Raw genomic sequence first — 25,423 nt, 5'->3', positions numbered from 1 at the left:
ATCTTTACGTGACCCCACTTAAACACAGTAGTTCTACTATACTATTGTTATACTAAATTAAAAAAAACACTAATGTCAGTAATAATCAAAATTGTTTTTTTTTTATTATATTAACCATTCATATGTATCCACAGCAGCATTCTTAATGATCCCCACTTTATATACGCAATCCATTACAAAGAAGAGAAGGGGTGAGACTCGACAACTCACACAAAAAACAGAAATAATGAAATTTAGCAAAGTTTCAGGGGGGAGGGGTACAGTCTGAATGAACATGCAGTCATGCACATTTCAGTTTATACTGAAGCCTTTGACAATTGCATCCACAGGATCGAATATCCAAACAAGTAAAAAAAAAAAAAAAAAAACAAGAACACACCAAAGCAACAGAGGCCAAATGAAGTTTACAAAGCGAAGAAACAGAAACAGCGCGTGCTCTCTGTATTTAAAAAAAGGTAGCAGATCATCACCTGTCTCACATTTCTTTTCTTTACATCAGTTGCTACAATTATAATCAATTTCTGAATACCCTGCCACAAACAAATCAAACCAGGCAATATCGCAAAAAAAAAAAAAAAAAAAAAACAAACAAAAAGAAAAAAGTTTTACACACAGTACAACAATCTTCATTCAACTCCCCAACTTTACCCTAATCATCTACAAAAGCTGTAGCCAGGGATTAAAAGGTCTGGTAAAGGTTAGCAGTGAGGTTTTTAGCTTGAAACCAGACCACAAGGTGCGTTGGTGTGTGGAAGCCTGGCAGGCAGTCCACTGAACTCTGATAGGTGGTCGAGGATGAACTCCTTCAGCAGCAGCTTCACTAGGAGCGCCTAACAGGAGCTCTGAGATCATACAAGTGTGTTAGCTTGTGTGTGTGTGTGTTACTATATGCACTGAATGAATATAATTACATATACAGTTTGTTAAGTCTTTGTCAATGGGCAAGAATATTAATGTGAGTATATCAATGAAGTTTGTGTCTAGTTAGTACTGAGTACACATCTATATGTGAATCTGAAGGTCTTTCACAAGTGAGTGCTGTCCAGTCCTCAAAGACCACCTCCAGATCTTCTAGCACTGCACCGTTGCTTTAAACAACTGCTTCAGATGCTTCAGATGCTTGTGTAATAAATGAGCACTGATGTGTCTGCAGCTGAGGAGTAGCTTCCACCTGGGACCCCCCTGGATCACCAGCTCTGTTCTGCATTGTCTTCAGTCCTCGTCATGACTAGTCCACCTCCTCCATGTTGCTGTAGGATGGCGCTGTGCACTCTCCGGAGTGGGCGAAGAGGTCAGAGGGCACCTCCGGTGTCAGTGTAGGTGGTCCCTCAGCATCCAGGTCTGTCCCGAATAGCGACTGGCTAGAGGCCTGCAAAATAAACCAGTGTTAACAATAAATCATGCTGATTTAGTATTCTGGGAGTTTTCATCTGATTGGAGAAAACTGTGAGCATGTAAATAATATACATGAAGACTATAAACAGATGGAGATTTTATTTCCAAAAGGAGTACAATGCTTTATATATTAGAAAGCAGCATTTAGATGGAGGTATCTAGATACATTATTGCAAGGAAATTAGGTAGGCTAGAATTTTTTTCAGTACAGTACTTGCAATGATTTTATCAACAACTCGGTGATTCAATGTATATTATAGACAGAGACCTTACATTATTTCCTCACAAAATACAAGTCATGATTTGTCTTTCATAATATTTCAGAGCAGACTGTACACACACACATAGATTTGACCTTCAGTCAGATCCATTTAAATCCAGTCCACGTCACATAAAACCAGCAGCGTTTAGAATAAATAAAACTTGTCCTGAATAGTCCCCATCCCCCAAATTCAGCTGACAAAACATGAGCTTCAGTTGAATCTGTTGAACCCCCACATTACTGTTTTAATTTAACACCTTCAAGTTCATTACCACAGTAGTGTATGTTGAGCACAAGCTATGCCTAATGAAGTGTTTTAAAACTGGATGGACATCAGTCTTGCATATATCCGAGTCAAGTATACACAGTCTGACGGTGCTATGCCGAGCAATTAAGGCAAACATAGGTTGCTCTACACTGCCTTGATACCAGAAGAGAACTGGGATTTCCCTGAGACCCAAATGCTCACTCACAATGACAGCACAGTAAAGACATCAATGATGGACAGTCTGGAGTCTAAGAAATTTTCACAGGTTTTAAAAACCACCACAGACATTTCAGCTGGTGTATGTAATAAACAAGGAACATCTTTGGGGAGTTTTTCAAAATAAAATAAAAGCAGTAAAAAACAACAAAGCAATGGAGTATTTCAAGAAGAAAATATTGACATACTTTGTAAGTTACAGGTGTAATGGTATTGGGTTATATGTTCATTCCAAATGTAACATTTTAGAGCTCCAAAACTGTCCACAATCAAAACCTTTCCACTAAAAACAAAGTAACACAATGAAAAATGTCACATTCAGAAGTGGACGGTAATTTCTAGTTTCTTGGCTATGAACAGACTGCATCATCAGTCAATTTTTCATCTTATTTTGTAGGATTTTAAAAACACAGAGCAACATGTCATTGATTACTACAAATCATCCTGAGAAATGGCTATGACTTTCAATAGTTTAGTAAAAAGCAACTAAAAACACATTATGACTGTGTTATCAATAAAAAAAACAAACAAAAAACAAAGAATATATTTAAAAACAAATTACAATTAACTACAGCACATCTTGTAGAAAGAGGCCATCAAACAAAGAAAGAAAGACAGATGGTGGCTGCTATTTAAGGCCCAAAAATCAATATGTTCTATGTAAGGACATGGACAAGGCAACAGCTATTGGTCACACAAAAAATAGAAGGTACACTTAGCTTCATGATATGGTATATCTAAAATGAGTCACTGTTGAACTGCTTCCTCTCAGATATATTTCATTCATTCATCTTGCATTCGTTCTGCAGGAAGTTGCAAAGTAACCTCTTAAGAGTGTAGTGCAATAAAATCAAAAGCCATTTAATAGTGTATTTTTGCACTGGAATCATTTTGTCATAAATCTCAGCTTGTAAGCATTCTATACATTATTACTGTACAACTCTATAGCTTCTTTGACAAAAAAGTCAATCTCAAGTCAAGTTTTTAAAGAACCTGTTGTCAAATGTAGGACGTTTTCTCTCTTACAGAGTCAGGCTAAGATATGGAAGTACAGTTGCTCTTACTTTACATGCTTTACCATTCATTTCACTTCATCAATTCAAATTGAGGCTTCATGATGTTGTGTGAAATCTTAGCATCTTCGTTGATGTGAAAAAATATGCCTGTCTGTAAGGGCCTGCCCGCCTGGCCTGTCTCACTCCAGCCTGCTTTTCAGACTTCAGTGTGTGATCAGTTAAGACTCCTAAGTTACTGCTGGAGCTGGCTCCAATTGTGTCTAGGTGACGCATAGAAAGTGTTGTTACACTTGAGCTCAGCCTTTCTTAAAACTCTGGCATGTGCATACTAGAAATTGTCCAGGTGCACTGCCTGTGTAATGAAGTTCAGCCTTTTACTTCACATTGAGTAACATGTAGAAAAGTTTGAAGTTGATCAGGTAAGAGGTTGTCAAGATAATGAAAAGACAGAAAGACAGACTGAGACAGAGATTCCTCTATTTAGTTAGATAGTTCCATATATAGGTGTTGATGATTAAGGCCGTCACAGCTTATCATGTGATAACTACTGGTAAAAATATGATTCTAAAACTGCAACATTATTGAAAAGCACACATGCACCAGAAATAAGAGTCAAAACAATGCACAGAGGCAATGTTATGAATAGTTAATATACGGGTACTGTGTGCAGACAGAATCAATCTACTGCAGACACAAGGTTATCTTATGATGACAGGGTCTACTGTGTGAAGTAGTGCTAAAAGTATTTTAAAGAGTTGAGCCATGTCAAGTTATACATACATGTTAACTGTTGCAGTATTGGATAGTTGGAATACTAGCTGAGGACCAATGGATGAGTAACTTAGTTCTTATTCAAGAAGAGTGTGTAAGTAATAAAACTTATCTTCTTCCTCTACAGTTTATATCTAACCTCTCCTTGTTTAAACAACCTGACATTCATACTACTGAATGCCCCCAGTCAAAGCAAGTCACCAACCAGTCAGCGCTCAGGTCCAGTTGGCTTTGTAAAGAAGGGGGTAGACTAAATTGACAAGCAGAGCCAACACTGCAGTCAGCGTGCCCAGAACAAAATATCGCACACAGTCATCGTCAGGATAATCCGACATCCTCTGTCCATGGTGCCGTCGCATCAACCCTTCGGTTCTGTCTTCGTCTCCCTCATCTCTGTTCCTCTGTGTCTGTCGCCTCCACAGTGAAGAGCGGAACAGTCCGCGTGGGCCTTCGTAGAGCCCCTCCTCTTCTTCCTCCAGTTCCCGCCATATTAGAGAGGCCTGCGATTGGCGGAAACCGGTGTCAGCTTCTGGGAAAAGGCGTGGTCTAATACATACTATGATTATAATAAGAAACACTGAGTTGATCTATCTCTCAGCTTCCAATCAAATGTGTGGATTACAGGAATGTGATCTGTCTTCTGTGTTGACAGATTAAGGACAACATGAGACAGTCTCAGAGGGTTGTCTTTCACAAATCAGATAGACACATGTGGAGGAAATTCACATTATTTAGAAGTTAAACACAACTGAGTAAATAAAAAGTACAAGAAAATCTTGAGTTTTCTGTCCAAGCCCTTTTCTCCCCAAGTCCCATGCACTAAGCAACATGGTATATCAGTAGAAAAGTTAAGGTATATAGTTCAGTGTTGACTTTGACACAATCTCTACAACATGAATATACAGGATGATAAGCTTTTAAAGTAATAAAAGTTAAGTAACATGAACAACTTTGTTCATGTGTATGAAGTACCATTCATCTCTTTTTTTAACCAATAGGAACACACAAAGTTTCATTTTCATTCAGCATCACAAGGTTGTGCTTAATCTTTGTGGTGAAAGCTCACTATAAAAACACAATGTAGTGTTTCTTTTGTTTGAGTAGACAGGGAAAGGTCTCATCTAGATAGAGAAATGAAAGTATACTTTCAGAAAGGCAGAGGTCAGAGAGTAGGGACATCAAGAGTGAATCAAATCATCCTCTGCAATTTTAGCAGTGCACACTACTGCAACTACTGAAAACCTAAATGTCACAAGATGCTAATGCTGCCTGACAACTGAGCTTTGTTGAGCTGAGATTAACACCCCATCTCAGTGATGGATCTATCCATTATGAACCCACTATGCTGAAGTTATTAAGCATCTCAGAGCGGGAGCTCTTGTCAAGACCAATTGAAAAGAAGCACTGGTTCTTCAAGGCACTTAACACCCTGGTTTCTCTCTTATGACCTGCTAAATACTAACAATTCCTCAACAGTGGGGGACAAATTTGTCAATTTGCTCCAGTGTCATTAAAGGTACATGGTCTAACATATGGTCCTAGGAGGATCTGACCATGTTGGAGTATTGTTGTTGTATTCAGTTATGTTCTTCATCTTGTTCCAACTCACCACCTCATTTGACAAGAAAGCAGGCACAATCTGAGTCTACATTCCACATTATGTGGAATAAACATGAAACACCATCATTGTGAGATGCATCTGCAAACAGATTCTCCTATTTTAGATGAATTTTCAGTGGTAAGGAACGTTTTCATTACATTAACTGTGCAAGGCTGCGGTTAGGAGATTTTCCCAAAACACTGAGTTAAATCCAAGTTAAATCCTATTAACACCTTATATCTAACCCTAGGCTACACTGTATTTTTTCACTGGCATTTTTATTAACCTGTTAAATTGGGCACTGCTCAACAGAAAAGTTGTGTGAAGAACAAGAGGTATCTGAATCAATTTTCCACTTAAAGGTAAAAAAAATGCTTCTGTAAAATGTGTCTTAGCCAAGGTATATTACGACTTTGGATAAAATCAAAACCTTGGCTGCTGCATTTCAATGAGGAAAAGCCCCTTTACAGACACAGGCCGTCAGCCTCTTGTTGTCGTGACGCTCTTACCTGGCTGGCAGTAGCTCCTGCAGCAGTGGGTGACTCAGCTCCCATGGGCCGGAGGAAGCGTGGCGGCCTCTCCACAGGTGAGTTTCGTCGTCGATAGAACAGGACATAAGCGTAGCGCGTCACCACCTGACTCTCCTCCACCATTGTCACAGTGCTGTCATCAAACAGACGCCAGCCTGCAGGAGAGGGAAGAGGAATAGAGGAGGAGAGGTTGGCAACAGGGTGGCAGAAAAGAACGAGTAAGAAAAAGGGAGGATGGAATGACTGTGACTACCAACTTCACTTCAACTACAAAATCCAATGACTGCACACTCACCAACATCACTGCGCTGACTATTCTTGTCACTTGGCAGGCGCGCATAAGCCGTGTAGTGGCCTCCTATCATTCCACCATAGTGATTGATGACTGCATATAAGTCATAGATAGGGGGTTGCTGCATCTCATCCTTCTGGCCAATACAGAACTTACTCAGATCCAAATTCCTAGAAGTGAACACAGTGAAAAACATGTTATTCCTGTGAAACGTTTCACTCTAAAATAAATACAATTCAGAGGTTTGGTGTAGAAAAATGTGGATCAGTAAGTGGTTGATATGTACAGTAACCTTTTAGTGTGTGTTTACCTGACAGGGAAGTCAACCATGTCATTGATCTTATCCCTCCAGATGAAGCTCCTGAAGGAGAAGCGTTTCAGCTGGATGATCAGAACGTTGGGCAGACGCCACAGTAGCAGCTGCTTAGAGGCCTCACGGTGCTGCTGGCACTTTGGACAGTACCTAAGAAACACAGTGTGTTGATATAGGCCACTGTTCTACACTGTCCTCCTTCCCCAGTGAAAAATGAGGATCAAAAATACTACAGACACATAATATATTTCTGAAAGAAGACAAAAAAAACATAAAGCATAAAAAGACCTGTAAGCAGGTATACTAAGTGCCAGGCACTGAATGCAACACAGACCTCAAGGCACACTGACTCACAGCTTTAACAGTTAGTTTGTCTGTTTGGATGTCCGGCCCTGCTGCATTACACATTGCCATAACCTGCTCCAGCCTTGGACCATTAAGGCAGTAGGGTCTGTATTGTACCAAAACTATGTTCAATTAATCATTCTGCTCCTCAAGCACTGTTTTCTGGAACACTTAAAACCTAAAAGATAAAAACAGGAACAATAGAAAGGTCTTTTTTCCTGTTACACTGATTCGTTGTGTAGTCTACAAACTCCTACACCAATATGAGTATATTTATCATCTTCAATCTAGAATAACATGATGTTATGTGCAGAATTAAATTTGATTGTGAAGTATGAACCTATGGTATGCTCTCAAGTAATGAGTGTAATGTATTCTTTAGTTTGCTGTCTGAGTCAATAACTTTATAGGTAAAGTTTTATTTGTTTAAATTTTGTGTTGTATTTGTTGAGTGAGTTCAGACTGCCCAACTGCAAAAACAATAGGGCCTTCTTTGGAGTCACCATGCTGACCTACTACATCTCGATTACTGTTCTTTTAATTGTTTCAGTAATTTTCCTTTGATTAGGAAATTTTATGAAAATTCTTTACACACACTATATAAGAGTTATTTGTTCAATCTCCATGTTGCATTATTTTAGGTAATCTAATCACAAAACAAAGATTCCTACCACGCCTCCTCTGGTGCCAGCACCTCTGGCTTGGTGAAGAGGTTGAGGCACTGCTCCAGGGTGAAGTGTCCTGCTCTGGCTGTCTCACTAAGAGACCCAGGGTCCTCCTCATACTCCAGCTCCTTGGAGCTCACCAGGACGTACTCCTTCAGGCGCTCATTGTTTTTCCACACCAGCTCCAGGGTCACATCCTCAGGTAGGTCTGCAAGTAAGTCTTCTACGGAGGGGGTGGGTGGGGATGGAGAAAAATAATGATGGTGTGTTGAGCTGTATCTCTTTCTTTAAGTAAAAGTAGACACAGCAAAAAGCTCAGAGCCTATCCAGGGATGAGAATCTAACAAACTCACTACACTTTGCAATTTAATCCAATAACAAACTATAGTGCTGAACATTACTGTAGAGTTACAGTAATTTATCACTTTTCTGACAATCTAACCAACAGCAATCTAACTAACAGACTTGAACATTACAAAATTACAGAATTCACCAAATATGAAAATAGGATGACTAGAAATCCATAAATATCAGAACTGACAAGAATTCTGGTCATACCTCTCTCATCCAGTCTCTGTTCCTTGTTGTTGGAGTCCAGCAGAGATATGTAGAACTGGCAGGCATGACCTGATGCTGATTCACTTGGATGCTGATAGCCTGTTACTGCAGCTGCAAGAAGTGAAAAGAGTAAGAAATATGTTGATGCAAGGAGTAAAAAATAACAATGACAAAAAGAACTGAAGCAATTGTTGTTATCACCTTCTGGCCGCACAGCCTTCTCACAGGATGTCTCTTTTTCAGCATGAGGGTCCAGAGAGCAGCAGGAAGTTGTAGAGACTGGCTCAGAGAATCCTGAATCTGTAGTCCGTGTGGTGGAGAGAGAGGTCTGGGAGAGGGAATCTGACGCAGCAGAGTGGACGGCTGAGGCCTGGGCATACTCTGCCTGAGATTCAGGCAGCAGAGATTGGCTCTCTAGCTCTTGATCACCTGCTTCTACAGTACTGCTACCACCCACAGCCTCATCCCCAGAACCAGTGCCCTCAGGTGAGCCTGCTGGCATTGGTGGGAGGTCTACCCGGCATTGGGATGTTTCAGGGGATGTCCTGCCTGACTGGAAAGGTGGCTGGAACACATTGACGGAAAATCTGCACAGAGAAAAAGACAATGGCTCACTACATTTTACAAGTAAGTGACTCTTTACAGTGATCTTTAACTGACGTCAAGTAAGACATACTTATTCAAGTCCTTTATATATACATATATACCTATGGGCGACAAATTAAAGGAAAAATCTGCATAAATAAGTGGATAAATATAACACATAGAGTTAACATCCAAGTAAGCTCTGTAGCATGTATATGCTGAACAGTGATTTTGTATCAGATCTAAGCGACTTTCAAAGAGGGTTCATTGTTGGGGCACAGATGGCAGGAGCCTTCTCACAGTAAACGCACTAATGTATCTTCTCATCAGTTTCACAGTTTATTAAATAGTGAATTCTGCAGTCTATTTCATAATGTCAGATGATGCACAAACAGAATGAAGAGACATTCCACTGGGACATTTAGTAAATATATAAAGTATATGTCTGATTGTTACAAGCTTATTTTTTGTACCTCGGGGGGGGGGGGGGCCTTTGTGGACTTATATGACTGAACAAAAAGAAATAACAGACGAAATAATTCTGGTTCAAATGTTAATTTATACTGATTTTAATTGTGCTCAAAAGATGATAACTGAGTGACAAGATATTACAGTGCTCTTGCTACGGCAAACAAGAACTGCATTTTATCTCTCTCAGCACATTTCTCCATGTGCTGACAGCATTTAATGACTTTATGACTTTAAATAACTTTTGCAATTATTCAGACATTAGACCAATATCACATTTATGTGACAAGGTAGTATTAGGGGCTATATAAAAACGAGTCAGAGAAAATTTTTTACTGAGTTGTCATAACACTTATGTGTGTCATGTTACATTTTAAATGATAATTAGCATCTAGGACCATATGTTAGACCATGTACCTGGAGTAACCCTCTAGTAGCTGAGTGAGGCGGGTGTAGGAGAGTCGAGACTCCGGCACGCTGACCAGGAAGGGAAGGCCCACGTTCTCTGCGTTGGGTCGACACAGACCCTTGTGATTGGGCCAGTGGGTCCTTTGACATACTCTGGGAAGATGAGAACAAGAGTTAACGTGTTCATAGAAAGGTTAATGGATTTCATTGAGGAACAAAAGGACATATGCTGGAAAACACTGCGCAAGGCTGAGAGAACATATTTAAGAACTCACTGATTGCAGTAGCCCACACGATAGCAGCGAGTGCAACGCTTCAGCTTGTCTTCCTCAGACACTGGAGGCTTCAGGCAGGCTGCACACTTTGAGATGGGGATACTAGGGACCTGGAGTTTCTGAAGGACAAACAGAAGGCAAAGAAAACCCTTTTAATATCTGAAAGCACTAATGTATTTTAACACAATGTAGAAATGTACAATCAGGGCTTGGATTTTATTACCTGTTGCACTCTGAGCAATACCACTCTCTCTTTGGCCAGGTCTTTGGAGAGCACCTCAAAGCAGAACAACATGTCAGAGGAGGACACAGTGTCCAGGGAATGAGACGGCAGGAACATACGCTGGAAGCGGCTTTTCCCCACCTGAGAGGAGAGAAGTCCAATTTTCAGTCCAATTTGGGAAATTTCGCTGAAATTGAGAAATCCTAAATATTTGAAATATCTTACCTCTGCAAGTCTAAGATTCTCTGGTTTGACTCTCACACTCCTGGAAATGGATTCGAGGACTTCAGCAGTGCTGGAGTTCTCCTTGCTCACACTGACCAAAAACTAGACATATATACACAAGAGTACATTAAAGACTGGATCACATGTAAGATGTATGTACATTATTTAGGTAACATTTCTGCATTATATTGTTAACTGACAGTCAATAGTATGGCTGTTTAAGTGAAGACTAGAAAACAGTTGTTCTCTTACCTTGATGGGTTTTTTATGGGGTTCCTTAGCAAAGTAGAAAACTGAAAGCACCTTTTGTTTCTGGGGCAAGGGGACTGGCAGGTAGAGGAACGGGTCAAAGGTGATAGACACCTAGGTGAAGGGAGAGAGTGAAAGGAAGTAGGCTAGTCATCACTCTAACAACGGCAAAGGCATTTACTCTAAAGAGCTTTTTGTGGAAACTTGTGTTTTACCTTAGAGCATGTGGGGCACACAAGCTTGGATTTGAACTGGCCTTGGAAGAGGTCCACTATAAAGGAGTCATTTCTCATCTTGTGTCTCTGCCATGCCTCCTCTGCTACCACCTGCACCAACAGACAAAACATATTATCAGACCTATCCTTGATGAGACTAAGAAAAATGTTATTTCAGAAAAAAATCCCAGAAATAAGTTTCTTTTACTGCCGTCCTAAGTAATCAAAGACAACGTCAACTAAAACACATCACAGCAGCAGCAACAATGCCCTTCTTTCCAGATCCACATCCAAAACGGACCACCTTTAGCCATCTTAGGTGAGAAAAACCTACCTCATCCAGACGTCCATCAGAGTCAACCGTCTCTGTGTATGGTTTATTCTGAATGCGGTTCAAGTCCTCATGGAGCCCATCTAGCAAGAAAGCCATGAACTCCTGGGCATCATGCTGGGCGTAACCTGTAAACTGACTGGCCTTACTGGCCACAATTGCCTGCAAGGTGACAAACAAACAACATAAGGGAATGAAAGAAGAAATGAAAATACTGATCATACTGTCCAGAGAGAAAAGCAAATGTTACAAATATGATCCAGGCACTCAAAGACAGATGTAACTCTTCCAAAGTAAAACACTTCTCAGCTGCTACAAAAATTGATAATTATTGTGTACATATTTCAGATACAGAAAATCTCAGGTGCTGCTTGCATACCTTGAGTTTTGAGGGTTGGAAAGCGTGGTGTGTTCCTTTCCAAAGGGCCCTGAGCAGCACTGCAAAGCCAATGGCTAGCCTGCCTCCTGTTCCCAGTGGATTATTGCAGTTGATTTCTGCCTCAAATGCTCGATCTGTAAAGGCACAGAACATATGGGCATAAGATAATGGAATGAGACATCAACCACACAAGCCAATGGGTGCTCAGACATAGACTGACAGTGACACATGGAAAATAATTACAGTAAAACTTGAAATGACATCATGTGGATATGAACGGACACCAGACAAAAGTCTTAAAACACCATTAAAACCCAGCTACTAAAAATACTTAAGGTGAAACTTTATTCTTTAAAATATTTGACATGTGCAGGCCACAGCATGTCTTATGACAATGGCTAATCCTTGTGTTTGCTGTTGGTTACTGTTGGTTAAGAATCAATATATACTATAGCCCTATAGGGATATATATATTTTTACCAGTTGTAAAATGTCTCTTCCGTACAATATTAACTTTCTATAAACCATCTTTTGCTAAATACATCCAGTCCAAAAACTAGGTGACCTAGATTTTGACAGCAATTAATTTTATGTTTTAAATGCTTAAATTGCAGAAACTGTATCTGGCTCATGCAGATAAAACTAGTGGAAGTTACTGAGCCCTCAATAAATTTCTGTACACTTCACATCATTTTGTGTTCATATTAGTGGTCCCTGGGATGATCTACAAAGTTTATACGACCAGAATTAATGGGCGTTATAATTCTTAGCAATATAAAAGTTGTGTTCTTGGCAGCAGAATAAAAGATCAATTTAATTATGTCAACAGGAGCTAAACTTATTTATTAGAATGCCAATGAAATATACCAGCACTAGCTTTTTTTATCATTAGGGGTTAAAGTAGTCAAATACACAATTTACCATGGAAATAATCCCTGAGTTCTCTGGTGTTGGACAGGGATTGGATAACACTGTTCATGAAGCAGGTGTTGCCAAGGTTAACCAACCCTGTAAAACCAGGCAGGCACACCTTCTTCTCCTCCTCTTCCTCATGGCGCTCATTGGTGGCAGGAGGTGCATGGGTCATTGGCTGCACCATGCAGGTAGGTTTAGGCTGAGACAGGAAATACATATGCACACCCATTTTATTAATTACTAAAGTTTATATTGGCAACGTCTCTTGAATAGATAACAATAATAATAATAATAATAATAATAATAAATAGTAATGATAATTTCCCAAACTGTCTTCCTTTGCCTCATCCTCTGTTACTCACTGTAGTAACAGCGGGCTCTGGCTTGGTGATAGCAACATGCTCAGAGACGGTGCGAGGAGCCACAGTATCCAGACCACCATCATCCACTCTGGATGAGGCCTTAGGGGCTTTGGGTTTCTCTTCTCCTACCCTTGGAGGCTCCTCCTTGGCTGGGAGGCTGTGTTGGCTGCTGCCTGGCTGGCTCTTCTCCATGCAGGCAGGGCTGGAGGGCACAGCAACCTTGGCGCCACCCACTGCACCTTAAACAAAGGAGAATGGAGCTTGTGGTTAGAAGATGAAGGTCAAAAAGGAGAGGCTGGACAGTACTGGATCTGAATAGTAATAACCTGTCATGTATCACATATAGCAATTTAAAGTACTTGCTTTACTATAGCAGGTATGTAGTGAAGCCACTCCCATATGGTCAGGGGAAAAAAAAAACTATTTTTTGTACACATTTTTTGCATGTTAAGCTCATCTCTGTGTATCAACTAAATGCTGTCACATTATGGACATGCAAAATAAACCTCCAGAGAAAGCTTCTCTGTTCCCATTTTGAACCACTTCCTGGCTCTCAAGGGCACCAAATCTTGGGGACAAACAGTCTGCAGCCCACACATTTCCATCCGATCAGACTGGCACCTATATCTGTTTACTGGCTACAGAGTTACAGAGTTCAAATTCCTGTCATTGAGAGCCACCTGAAAAGCACACATACAGTAAATACACATGCACACACATACACAACAACATATATCATGCTACACATGCATACAGTCTGTGTGAGGAAAACAAGTCCAAACTGATATCAAGCCTGCACTTCTAATCATAGAGTATACTTACTGAAGCTTTAAGTACATTGTTCATGTTTAAAAACAGTGTTAATGGTGTTTGCTGAGGTGTGTACAGTGTACGCTGATTTTGCTTTTACTTTCATATCCATGTTTGTAACTGACTAAAAATATTACCAAAATGTATTATTTCACTACACGTGCAACATGAAAAACATTATCTACACAGTGTTAACAAGTAGAAGGCTGGCAACAGACCTTGTGTGGCAGGGGCCTCCAAACCGCCCCAGCGCTGGCTGTGTCTTTTCTTCAGGGTGATGTCCAGACGTGATGGGGTGAAGGAGTAGCTGCACTGCTCAGGCTGGATTAGGTTCCTGGAGCACAGCAGGGAGAAAAGTAGAGAGGTCAGATTAAAAGACAAAGGGCAATGAGGTGACGCTACCCTGAAATATTTGAGCTTCAATATTATTTTAACACAGTTAATGTTTTAAAGACATTTATAATTTTGACACAAAGGGCATTAACTCATATCATTGGAAAGATCAGACATCTTGACTTTGTGTTGACTGGAATTTGAAAAGCAACCAATGTTTAATTAATGGCCTGATGGCTTCCCCAAGTATTTCATTACCATTTAACTGTATAAATTTCTCAAAATAATCTTTATGCCTTCCACACTACTCACATTTGAGCCAAGTACGCAAAAAATTTAAGTATTAAAAGTAAGCAATTAAAGAAAAACATTGGTACATTGTGAACTGTGATCCAAGGACAAATCAGGTTTTTAGTCATCAGTACATAACAGGTAGTACCTTATCTATTCTATGTGTTTTCTATGAGTTTTGGCACTGCTTTTGTTTATTCATGGCTCATGAGGTCAAGATAACCGCTCCAATTTGTTGCTGATATTGAAGATGCTGGCTAGGTTTTTATGGAACAAATCAATCCATCAGTCCACTCAAAAACATGCAATCTCTGCTCTCTCCAAGTGTTCATTTAAATACTGAGTTTTTAAAATCGGCTAATCATTTTGAAAAACACATTACTGGCTACAGTGCCTGCACAGTTACCTGAGTTTGACTTGCCACTTGAAGACTGTGTTTGGTCCACAGTCTGAATGAAGCCGCAGAAAGTTAGCATCACTGTAAGAGGATAACACAGACAGATCTCTATCATTCACTGGTTGTTGTTTTAAATTAGGCTAACCATGCTTTATTTGTAGCATATACACATTTACTACCTTGTCTGGAAGATGAGGGTGAAGTCCTGTTCCCTGAAGATGACCCTGGCTGTGTCCCTGCAGATCCCCTTCATGTAAACATTAACCACCATCAGGTCTGTGCCCTTCTCATAGGAATCGTTCTTCACAAATTGTAGGTTAACCATCGGCTCTGGGACTGTGGGGAGTTATTACAAGTATCAGCAAATATTTTATAGATTAATAACTATCTGGAGTATAACAAATCTTACTGTGCATGTTATTGCTTCATCTATCTGTATACACTGTGTCAATCTGGTGGTGGATATTTACACAAATTAAATCCTATAGAAAAAAGAAAATATCCTAAACTGTGATTGTCCCATATGGTAATTGGAACATGCTGAATACTGGGATGTAGCCATTGTTTTGCTACCAACCATGTAGAGGTATTTGAAGGTATTTTAACACACATGTACACCCACAGTAAAATTCCCAAGGCTTTCTGCATTCTCAAAATCTTCTCAACACACCTTCCTGTTGCTTAATTTCCAGAGAGGGTTCCTCTTTTGACTGGTCCCGCTTCTCCTCTTCATCACAGCTGCCCTGCCTCTGGTCTACACCAGAGGACAGGCCTTGTTTGGCAGTCATGCCAACAGTTGGTACTGGTACCGTCTCTCTTGATCCAAGCTGCTGGCAGATCAGAGTATCCTGCTCTGATTCCTGCTCAGCAGGCTTTTTCTCTGGTTCAGAGTTTGTTCTATCTTCCAGCCTTGCAGGAGAAGCTGAGTCCACTTCGTTGTTGAAGTCAACAGGTTTGAGGCAGTCACTGGTGCTGATGGGAGCTGCTGGCTGGCTTTCACTCCCATGTGATATTGCTCCAGACCTGTCTGAAGACTGGTATTGTTTCTCTGCCACCTGAATCAAAGAAGAAAGAAAGAATTTTGCGTGACACCTCCAGAGAAGAACTTTTACTCCCCAAAGCCTTAGAGATACTAGAGAAAAGAAAAGATTATCTATGAGCAGTGGATTCAAAGAGGAACTTTAGCAGTGTTTCCACAACTCCAAACACATCAACTAGGCCATTTGCAATAATGATCTCTTCAATAAAGTCTCTTCCAAGCTCTAGGGAAATTTGAAGAGGCAGGGCCCACAAAGACCAGATGGTGTTATTGGCTGTAACCCTGTAAAATTACTGTATTAAATTATAACTGTGGCATTATATTTATTGATAAGAGATAAGATATTAATTGAATACAGCTATGTAGTAATGATAACAATCAAAAACAATGACAAACTGGTTATGGATTAGCATGCTCTAAACTATGTTTGTTTTATGACATAATTAAACTCTTGTCATGTCTGACAGGTTTAGAGCTAACATTATTAGCTGCTTAGCCCATAAGTCAACAACCATTTTAATTAACAATTAATAGTAATTAATGTCTTTTTTTTCTTTTCTTTTTTTTTTAAATGCAAACATTCCTCTGGCTCCATGATCTCACATGTGAATATGTTCTAGTTTGCTTAGACTTGTGTTATAGTAAATTGAATATCTTTAGATTTTGGAGTTAAGCAATACAAAAAGAAAATCTGTAATAAACGATATTTAATGTTAGATTCACAACCTCTTACATTACAGTTGACAGCTCTACACTCCAGCTGTCCTGATAATGCTAGTTTGACAGACTGACATTTAGTAGTTCTCTGAGTTTTTTGGTGAATGATATAATCTACTATGGTGGCTGCAAATTCTATGTCTAATAATCAGAAAAATAATATGAAGTGTTCACGTTCAGTATTGAAACAACAAATGATCAATGATTAATCATAGTCTGACTACAAAAAACTTAAATAAGTACATTTTAACATTTTACATGAAAGTAACATAGGTGGAGCCACAAGCAAGCAAAAGGTCACAACTTTTCTCACCTGAGTTTTGTTGGTATGGCTGGCAGCAGCGACAGCAACTCCAGGTTTCTGTTCCTGACCACTGCCTAATCTCTCTGCTCTGTTGTCTCCATCCCTGCGTTGTGTTTGCGGGCTCCGACCAGCGGGCAGGTGTGTGTGTGAAGCTTTACCATTAGACTTGACAGAGTGTGTGTCCTTGTCAGCAGGTGACGTAGCCTCCTTAGTTGTCTTGGGCAGCCGTACAATGGTGCGCTTGGCACTGGGTTCCTGAGGCTGCTGCTCACCTCCCGTTACCGTAACAGGCTTATTGGTGGTGGCTGAGCCATCTCCAGCTCCACCTTTCACCCCGGCAGTGTCTACAGTGGCCCTGTCGCATGCTGGTTTGTTTTTCAGACAGCGCTTGACGCCCCGCTCTGCTTTGCCACTGCTGCGCCTTGACTCACTGTGTGCAGGCGAGGAAGGAGGTTGTGGCTGGGGGGAGGACAGTTTGGGTTTCTCTAATGGCTCCGAGGGAACGTCCTTTATCTCCGGTTCCTTATCATTTTTGGTCTCTGTGGGTGCTGCCTCTTTCTCCTTCTCTTTCTTGTTTGACTGAAAAGGCACAGACAGAAACAAAGCCATTTTATCATTTAACTTAATATGTCATAACTACAGATAAAAACAAGACACAAATATACACATGGAAGTAAAAACCAAATACACACACACACACACACACACACACACACACACACACACACATGACTCACCTTGAGTGATGGCCAGATGTGAAAGGGAATCTTCTTGTGCATGATGACATGCAGGAAACCTCCCTTCTCCTTGTACTGGACTCTGCTACAGGAAGCCTCAATCTCCTCCTGCAATTGGCAGCTCCACTGTCGTCCATCTGAAAGATGAAAACATGCATTGAGCTGTTACTAGAGCAGGACTGGACCCATAAACGCAACATAAATGGTAGTACAGCAAAGACAAATTAGTCAGACAAAGTTTTAACTAGAGATAGACCGATATGGTTTTTTCAGGGCCGATACCGATTATTAGTAGTCAAAGAGGCCAATAACTGATATTTGGAGCAGATATTCATTTGCAGTAAAAGTGAAAATACTGGCGTCAAAATTTTGAATAATACAAACTCCAACACTTAACTTTGTCTAAATGCCTTTAAGCATATGTTTATTAAACAGCTTTTCAGATTTGCAACATGTTAAAGGTTTTTTTTTTTAATCTTAGACAATAGACAGCTTTGTTTTAAAATTCTAACAAAAAGTGCAGGGAGCTCCCAGGCTCAGCAGCATGTCTGATAAAGTTAAATGAAAACTTAAACAAATAAATAGCTCCCTAAAGTTTTCTACAGTAAATAAGGAAACATATCTGCTCTCCGGAGCTTCTCTACCCGGCAAAACTTTTTCTCCTCTCAGCCGTGTGTAAGAGCACTGTGCATGCACAGCTTTCACTGCTGATTGGCTGTTACCCATGCCGTGGCTCTGCGTGTAACTAATCAGATGGTGCTGTAGGTGGGACAATGCTGGAGATAGAGTAGTGACTGCAGACAAAATTGATCTCTTATCGGCTGTCAGATTTAAAAAAAAAAAAGGCTGATGTCGATATGCATCAAAATGCCAAATATCAGCGCTGATAATCGTCCCGCTGATAATCGGCCTATCCCTAGTTTTAACACATCTGTTTAAGTTAAAGTAGTAAAGTGGTTAATGTGATTCAAACTCTTGAGACAGATTTAAAGTTCAAAAAGGCCTACACCCAAAAGCACATCTGTGCCTGTTCTTTTGACTGTTTTTTTTTTTTTTTTTACATGTTTACTATGACTTACCTGGGAAGCACACATGGCAGTGTGTATCAGTGAAGTTTGTGCTGATGTCCTCTATCCTCTGCACCCCCTCCCCACAGCGCAGTCTGACAGTCACTTCATTGACATTCTGCTTCCAGTCCACAAATACATCTAAAAAACACAAAGCAGCAGACATCACATCAATGTGAAACCAGAGAAGGAACTTGAAAATAAAATGTACTTTCACTTTGCACCGTGATCATTCGGAACATATTCCAATATGTCAATCCACTGATCCAATACTGGTCCAATATGGATTCAAATAGCTAGTTTGGGGATTGGTTGACCTATTCTATTCTTAGATGTAGATATAGATACATACATATAGACAGCACTTGCTCACAAATTGACATAGACCATACTATTGCAGTCATATGCTCAAGTGGGTCAGCCCAGAGCACTCAGGCATGGACTGAAGCAGCAGTGCAGTGGACTCAGCAATCCATTCACGACATCTAAAATTATCTGTGCCACACAAGCTGTATATCAAATAAACAAATGCATGAAAGCAAATGATTGACTGATTTTAGCCATACACACAGGTACAGATTACAGGTACAATCGAGAGTGAAAACTATGAAAAATATATCCCAAAACAAAGAGCAAAATAAACATACCATTTTTCATTGTGTCCTCAAAGTTGTGGCAACTATTGAAAATAAAATATCATCCCAAAAAGAAGCAGAACAAGCGACAGACTCCCTGCTGGCAAAGAAGTCATGTATGGATCACACCCTAGTATTTCGATGTAGTCTTCAACAACAACAACTAGATAGCTTCAACTTTCCCACTGTCACTCCTTCACTCACACTCTCCCTCTCTCAACTTAATCGCTTCAGAAAGGTCACAAGCAACACCCAATCCCCTCCAGCTGGTAAGAGTGGTATTCCCAGAGAAGCCATGCCAGTGTACTTTCAAGACTGGGTCAGACATCAGAATGACATTTATGACATGAACACATTATTAACATAGTGAAATACTTCATGAGCTACAAGCTTCATGGCCACATATGCAGATCCACATGATTTAAGCCATAAAGTTCATTACTACCTCAAGATAATTTTTTAAATAATTTTATCTCATTATTATTATATAATCATCATCAGCATTGTTTAATTTCTATTACCATAATCATTACAGAAACATCAGACAAGGGACACATGTAACCAATTAACCAACTGTGTAAGTTAAATTAAACCAATCCATCAAAATCTTTCTGACACTAACAGTTCTGCATTAAGAATATACTTTGCCTCTCAGGTTTAATTTAGGTCCATCAGTCTGTAACTGTTGTGGCAGGACAGTGTGTACAGACAAATGCCAAGTATACTGCTAAAAGAAATTATTGTCTTATTAGAGCAAGAGCAATAACTACATTGAGTCTTTAGTGTCATCAATTACATTTAAAATTCACCTAAGCCTTGCTTCATGCGACAAGTTTCAAATCTCAGTTAGTATAAAATAAGTACACTGTATTGGCAATGACAGCAACTTGATGGTCATACCCTAAACCTTTCTAACAGTTTTAAGAACATCCATCAGTAAGCATTGTTTAAAATTAGATCTGACAATTGCTTACTTACTAACATGAACAAGACTGCTTCTGATAACAAAGTAAAACAACTGACGGTTTAAAAGTTCACATATTGAAGTCCATGCATTCCCATGACCTTGACAAACCGAAGGTTCGCAGATTAGAAATAGGGCCCTTCAGCATGATGCAGAGAACCAGCGACACAATTACTTTAACACAAATGCAACGGTCTTGTGGGAAACAAGATAAAATAACGGAACCAGCTTGATGAAGAGGTACACAGCACAGACCAATTAGAATACAGCAAAGTCTTCTCATGTATTGGTGTTCAATACCTAAAAAGTAATCTAACCTATGATATTGATAAAAAATGCTTTCAGATATTCAGCAAGGCGGCATAGACAACAAATATCAAATCCAGCAGGGTGGAGTATCTGCATGATCCAGTGTCACATATCCTCACAGGAGCTGCTCCTGGTTAATTATGAAGTGCCGTATCAGCACCATATACTGTCATCAAAGTAAGATCTATTATTAAAGCTTTACTTTGACCTCTGATCTAAATATTTTACTACAAATATACCCAAAGCATTAGATAAACAACTTCTTTTCCACACAAAAGTGTTAAGTGGTATGTGGTAGGGAATATGTTGCAAATTCCTCATTTTATACCACACGGGTCAGCAACAATCTGTTAAATCACTACAACATTGGACTGTTTTGCATTGTTTACTTGCATCTTCACAAATTTTAGACTTGTATGAGATGGCCATGCGCTTATGGGAAACTTGATATTCCTTGCATCAGCATTTCTGCATCTAAAGATGAACCAGTGTCAGGCATATCCATCACATAAAGAGACTCAATTATAGGTTTAAGAAATGTAATCATTCAGGTTGCCATCTTAATACTGTAATAATTAACGACAAAGGGTGACGTTGTTTCCATTTGAACACCTACAGCAATAACTAAGCAGATTTTTTTCCTACTAGAGAACACAAGCAGGAGTAAAGCCAAGGATAGAAACCATAAGCAAAGGAAAAACACACCTTGCATCAGGATTATGCTGACTTCAGAGGTCATGCAAAATAATAATATAATTTCTATCTCCCTCACTAAAAACTCAGGGCAGGGTTTACTGAGCTGTACCACAAGAAGTAGATGTTGGAAACACTTACATGTTCTTATTGTCAAATGGGTGAGTGGGAGTGCTTTTAAAACAAGAAAAGATGCCCACCTCTGAATGGCATCTCTCCTCCTCTCACAATAAAATATTCAACCAAGAGCACTTTAAGAAAAGACAGTAAAGAGGAAAGCTACACACCACATCCACGCACCTACATGTAACATTTTTGATTAGACACATCCCACAGTAAATGAAAAGTACAGTATGTACAAAAGAGTTTGCTCATACAAAAACACTCTCGGTTAGCAGTATGATTTGCAACAAAGGGATGAAATAAACAGCATAGAAAAACACACTGGAACTAAATACACACAAACACACAAGGATGCATGTTGTCTTTGCATTACAGAGTGGTGATCACAAAAATGAAGAATTTTTGCTATTTGCAGAATAAGCAACTCCTGAATAACTTAATTGAAATGTGTACATGTTAAACTGACTTACATCTTTACAGATCAATATGTACAAAATGTCCTATCATGAATATGGTAATGAATGACAACAGAATTATAGTCAGCACCCTGCAGCTGTAACACACCCATGACAGTGATCACTATCTAGATGGGTTTTCTTGATAATGATGCCAAATTACAGGCCTTGCATTTATACCTGTTGCAAGTGTGATCTACACTTTTGTGCACATGACAAATGACAAATTGTGCATTTACATCTATGCTTGCTTTGTCAACCAGCAATCAGCATCCTGTTGCCAGTGTACTGACACTGTGCGTATTACAAACAAAACAGGGACCCACTCATAAAAACATTATTTTGTTGTCCTACAAGTGGTCATCCAATGAAGATAATGATCACAAGGACACACAAGGGCAACACGATACATTTTCCTGTTGTCGTTTTAACACTAATTGGTAGCAGCAACATAAAAAGGCAAGATAAAGAAGAAGACTGCAAATGATGCATCAGTGTCAACTATGCACAATTTTAAATATGCATAAAAATTAGTTTGTTAATATGTTCTGTGGAAGGACATGCACTCAGTAAGTTTGATAGAACTCAAAGAAAACATCACAGGACACCCTTAATATAATGATTCTTTCCTATGTAGTTCTTGAACATTTCACATACTTCATTCTAGATTTCTAGTGAACAACAAAATACACTCAGCTTCTCAGTTACACCAGTGTCCTACAGTGGTCAAATAACTCTATACACAAACCTAACTCACAATCAGCAAATGAATTAATTAATCAAAAACAAATGTTTTATTGGTTGCAAAACATGTTTAGTTCTACTTACCTTTCTTGACTTCTGCAATGACCCCATCAACTGCTGCAGCAGCTGCTGCTGCTGCCCTCTTGGCCTCTCTGCTCTCCTGATTGGCCCTGTCCTTCTGCTTCTTCTTGCTGGTACTGGAGGATAAGTCCGAGCTGCTGTCCCGCCCGCTGCCTCCTCTCTGCTGAGCCCCACCGCGACGGCCCACTGTCTCACTACCACCGCTGCTGGCCATCTTCAGGCACTTGGCACTAACAGGCCGCCCGTCGCCGGAATCACTACCGCTGCTGGGGTCTGGATCTGAGGTATGCCTCTTCCTGCCTGGCCCGGCTATCTTGGCGATGATACTGGTCTGAACTCTCCCAGAACAGAATCAGGAAGGCTAGTTAGGGATGGGGACCTAAAGCAGAGGGCAGAGAGACAGTAAGCATGAGAAGAAACTGATAATCTAATATAAGACTGTTTGGCGTCAGTATGTGCGTTGTGTTCAAGGTCTAACACAGTGTAATGAGAAACAAATAATAATAATAATTTCGCTTTGGCATGCATGGATAATACACACATAAACACAAACACAGACACACACACACACACACACACACACACACACACACACAGAGGGAAGGAGAGTGGTTCAATGTCTAAAACTAATTAGGAGCCGGTTTAAATAACAACGCTAAGCGAGATTTGGGCATTATGCTTTACAAAAGAAAGCATATGGCCCCACAGAACATTAACCGAACTATACCGACGTTGAGCCTTGCCTCGTTTCCTTAGCATAGCAACAACGAGTTGCTAGCTTGGACAGTCAAATGACAAACAAAGGACAACCGCTAAATCAGCCATTTTATTCGGCGTTCAGTAGAGCACATTAACTAAAAACATGGATGGTGTTCATTAAGATAGCTAGCAAGCTTAATAATGCAGCTCCCGTCCCCCGGGTTGTTAGCTTGGTAACGTGTAAGTTAGCTAGCCGACTGCAGAGGTTCGTTTATTTTATGATACACGTGTTAGGAGTTGTCATGTGCCTGTCAACATGAGCTGTCCGTATCTCACTGTCTGGGGTGCCAAGATGGCAGTACTTTCCCAACATTATTATTATTATTATACAATCCAATTTAGTCGAATTAGCACACAAGCTTGGGTCAATAACATTAAAACACACTTTAACGTACCAGGTCCACCTTGCGGAGTCTGCAACAATACAAGTCGTGCACGGGTTTACTTAGAGGCTCGATAGAATTATCTATATTATCTATATTATATTGGCTTCACTTACCGGAAATAATCAGCCTCAATTCTATATCACACGGTCAAAAGGCATTTTATGACCACAGCTTATAAATACAATCGCTATGCCTCGTATCCTCTCTGTGCATTTCAGCGGAGCGCTAGACAGGTCGTACAATCAAACGCTCCTACAGTCTTCGAGCACCTAATGTCATTAGCCACATAAAGGCTAATGCTAGCTGACAAGAAATGGGTTGATATGGTTACCTATTTAACACAAACACCACAACATGACATCTCGTGACACCTAACGACAGTCTAAGATCAAAATGCCAAATTAACACTGACATTTAAAAGGGAGACTTACGGGGCTTCAGTATGGTGAGAATTCCGTTCCTGGCACACAATGGCCGGCAACTCCTTCTGCTACTCCCGGCTGCTAAGCTCCTTCACGGCCGCGGGCCGCTGCGCTCCCTCCCGCACTCGAAACCCCGTAGTCCACGGTGTTTCTGGAATATTCTCTCCTTTAACCGGGACCCATTTCTTGAAACTTTAAACTACTTATTTTAAAAATTCAAACAAAGACAACGACTGTAAAACTGTTCAGTCTGTAGCTGTCATTCGGCCTGTGTAGGGTGAGTCCTACTTTTGACAAAACACTCTTCTATCCGGCCAAACCTGAAATGAGTGCGCGCATAAGACACTTCCTGGCTGGCGCGTTCACGTGATCTGTAGAGCTCTCTCTCTTCTCTCTCTTCTCTCTCTCTCTCTCTCTCTCTCTCTCTCTCTCTTAAAGCGGCTTCTGCATTTTGACCTAATGTTGGGACCATGTCTTGTTGAGGGTGGCATCAGTCAAAATGAAATTATAATGTTTCATTTGCTGCAATATGCTTGTGAGGTGCATTTTCATAAATAAATCCATGTTTATTTAAATTAGTACTAACAGACACACAGCACACTAAGATAGCAAGATAGCATTCAAGTGTAAGAATACTGAAGGATTTCAAGAGCTCTGTCCAGAGTGGGCTGGGGGAACATCATCTACCTCAACTGAGGACCATCAGTGACCATGGTCTGCTATCCTCCAGAGTCAACATTCAGAGGTGCTCATGTGTCAATTCTTTATATGGGCCTATATTTCCATAGGTATTTTTTTAACCATCTAAGGAGGGGGGTGGCAGGGCCATGGCCATAATACATCGAGACCCCTGCTATTTTTAGAAAGGGGCCTTGTCCCAAATGGCACCCTGGGCCCTGTGTCATCCCCTAACTAAGATGATGTTGACAGTGATGATGCAGTCCTGTGGTACAGCATGACTACTCGCACAGCATCCTGTGAAATAATGACAGCACAGAATACTGATAACTGTTTTTTTTTCCACGTCAGTGAGACAGGAAAGAAGTTAAATGAAAAGTAGACTTACAAATAAAACCGATCTGTGTAAGACCTGCTCTTTCCTGTTATTCTGCTGTTACTATTGCCATTTATAGTGATCAGTTTTTGGATAACAGACAGCTGCAAAGTCTGCAGAGATGCAGACTTTGCCAAAGGGCACATCAAGGTCTTATGACAGCACTCAATAGCACCCTTGCAGAACACAAAAATAGAAATGGGACATCTTATAGCCTTGTGGACTCTGGGGTGAACG

The 25,423-nt window shown here is 40.2% G+C and overlaps 1 protein-coding gene across 4 annotated transcripts; it reads right to left on the bottom strand.

Moving 5' to 3' along the window:
* Nucleotides 1-85: 85 nt before the first annotated feature.
* usp19 (ubiquitin specific peptidase 19) lies at nt 86-24,488 on the bottom strand. 4 transcript variants are annotated; one of them, XM_018678798.2, is made up of 26 exons: nt 24,142-24,487; nt 22,569-22,944; nt 18,574-18,702; nt 17,495-17,631; nt 16,767-17,336; nt 15,368-15,752; nt 14,877-15,033; nt 14,707-14,778; nt 13,895-14,010; nt 12,867-13,105; nt 12,511-12,703; nt 11,590-11,723; nt 11,214-11,372; nt 10,880-10,990; nt 10,668-10,778; nt 10,416-10,517; nt 10,191-10,331; nt 9,968-10,086; nt 9,702-9,845; nt 8,433-8,818; nt 8,232-8,342; nt 7,680-7,896; nt 6,661-6,813; nt 6,354-6,520; nt 6,038-6,213; nt 86-1,369 (listed from the first exon to the last, which is right to left on the bottom strand). In XM_018678798.2, the coding sequence occupies exons 2-26, from the start codon at nt 22,777-22,779 to the stop codon at nt 1,229-1,231; spliced, it is 4,581 nt and encodes a 1,526-aa protein (XP_018534314.1). In that variant the 5' UTR covers nt 22,780-22,944; nt 24,142-24,487; the 3' UTR covers nt 86-1,228. The 4 variants fall into 4 exon arrangements, with proteins under 4 accessions (XP_018534314.1, XP_050926992.1, XP_018534293.1 ...); XM_051071035.1 differs by having other exon boundaries at nt 12,867-13,099; XM_018678777.2 differs by lacking the exon at nt 86-1,369 and adding an exon at nt 1,480-4,428 and having other exon boundaries at nt 24,142-24,488.
* Nucleotides 24,489-25,423: the final 935 nt, after the last annotated feature.

This window comes from Lates calcarifer, linkage group LG6, assembly GCF_001640805.2.
Source record: "Lates calcarifer isolate ASB-BC8 linkage group LG6, TLL_Latcal_v3, whole genome shotgun sequence".
NCBI classification, from domain to species: Eukaryota; Metazoa; Chordata; class Actinopteri; family Centropomidae; genus Lates; species Lates calcarifer.
This window is presented reverse-complemented; position numbering and strand designations above follow the sequence as displayed.

Excerpts from the sequence above, each read along its gene's own strand:
- usp19 (XM_018678777.2), bottom strand. The coding sequence starts at position 22,779 with ATGGCCAGCAGCGGTGGTAGTGAGACAGTGGGCCGTCGCGGTGGGGCT. Across the intron at positions 14,779-14,876 it reads ACCCTCATCTTCCAGACAAG|TGATGCTAACTTTCTGCGGC; the intron begins GTAGTAAATGTG and ends ATCCTCTTACAG. Across the intron at positions 12,704-12,866 it reads CAGAGCCCGCTGTTACTACA|CCTAAACCTACCTGCATGGT; the intron begins GTGAGTAACAGA and ends TTCCTGTCTCAG.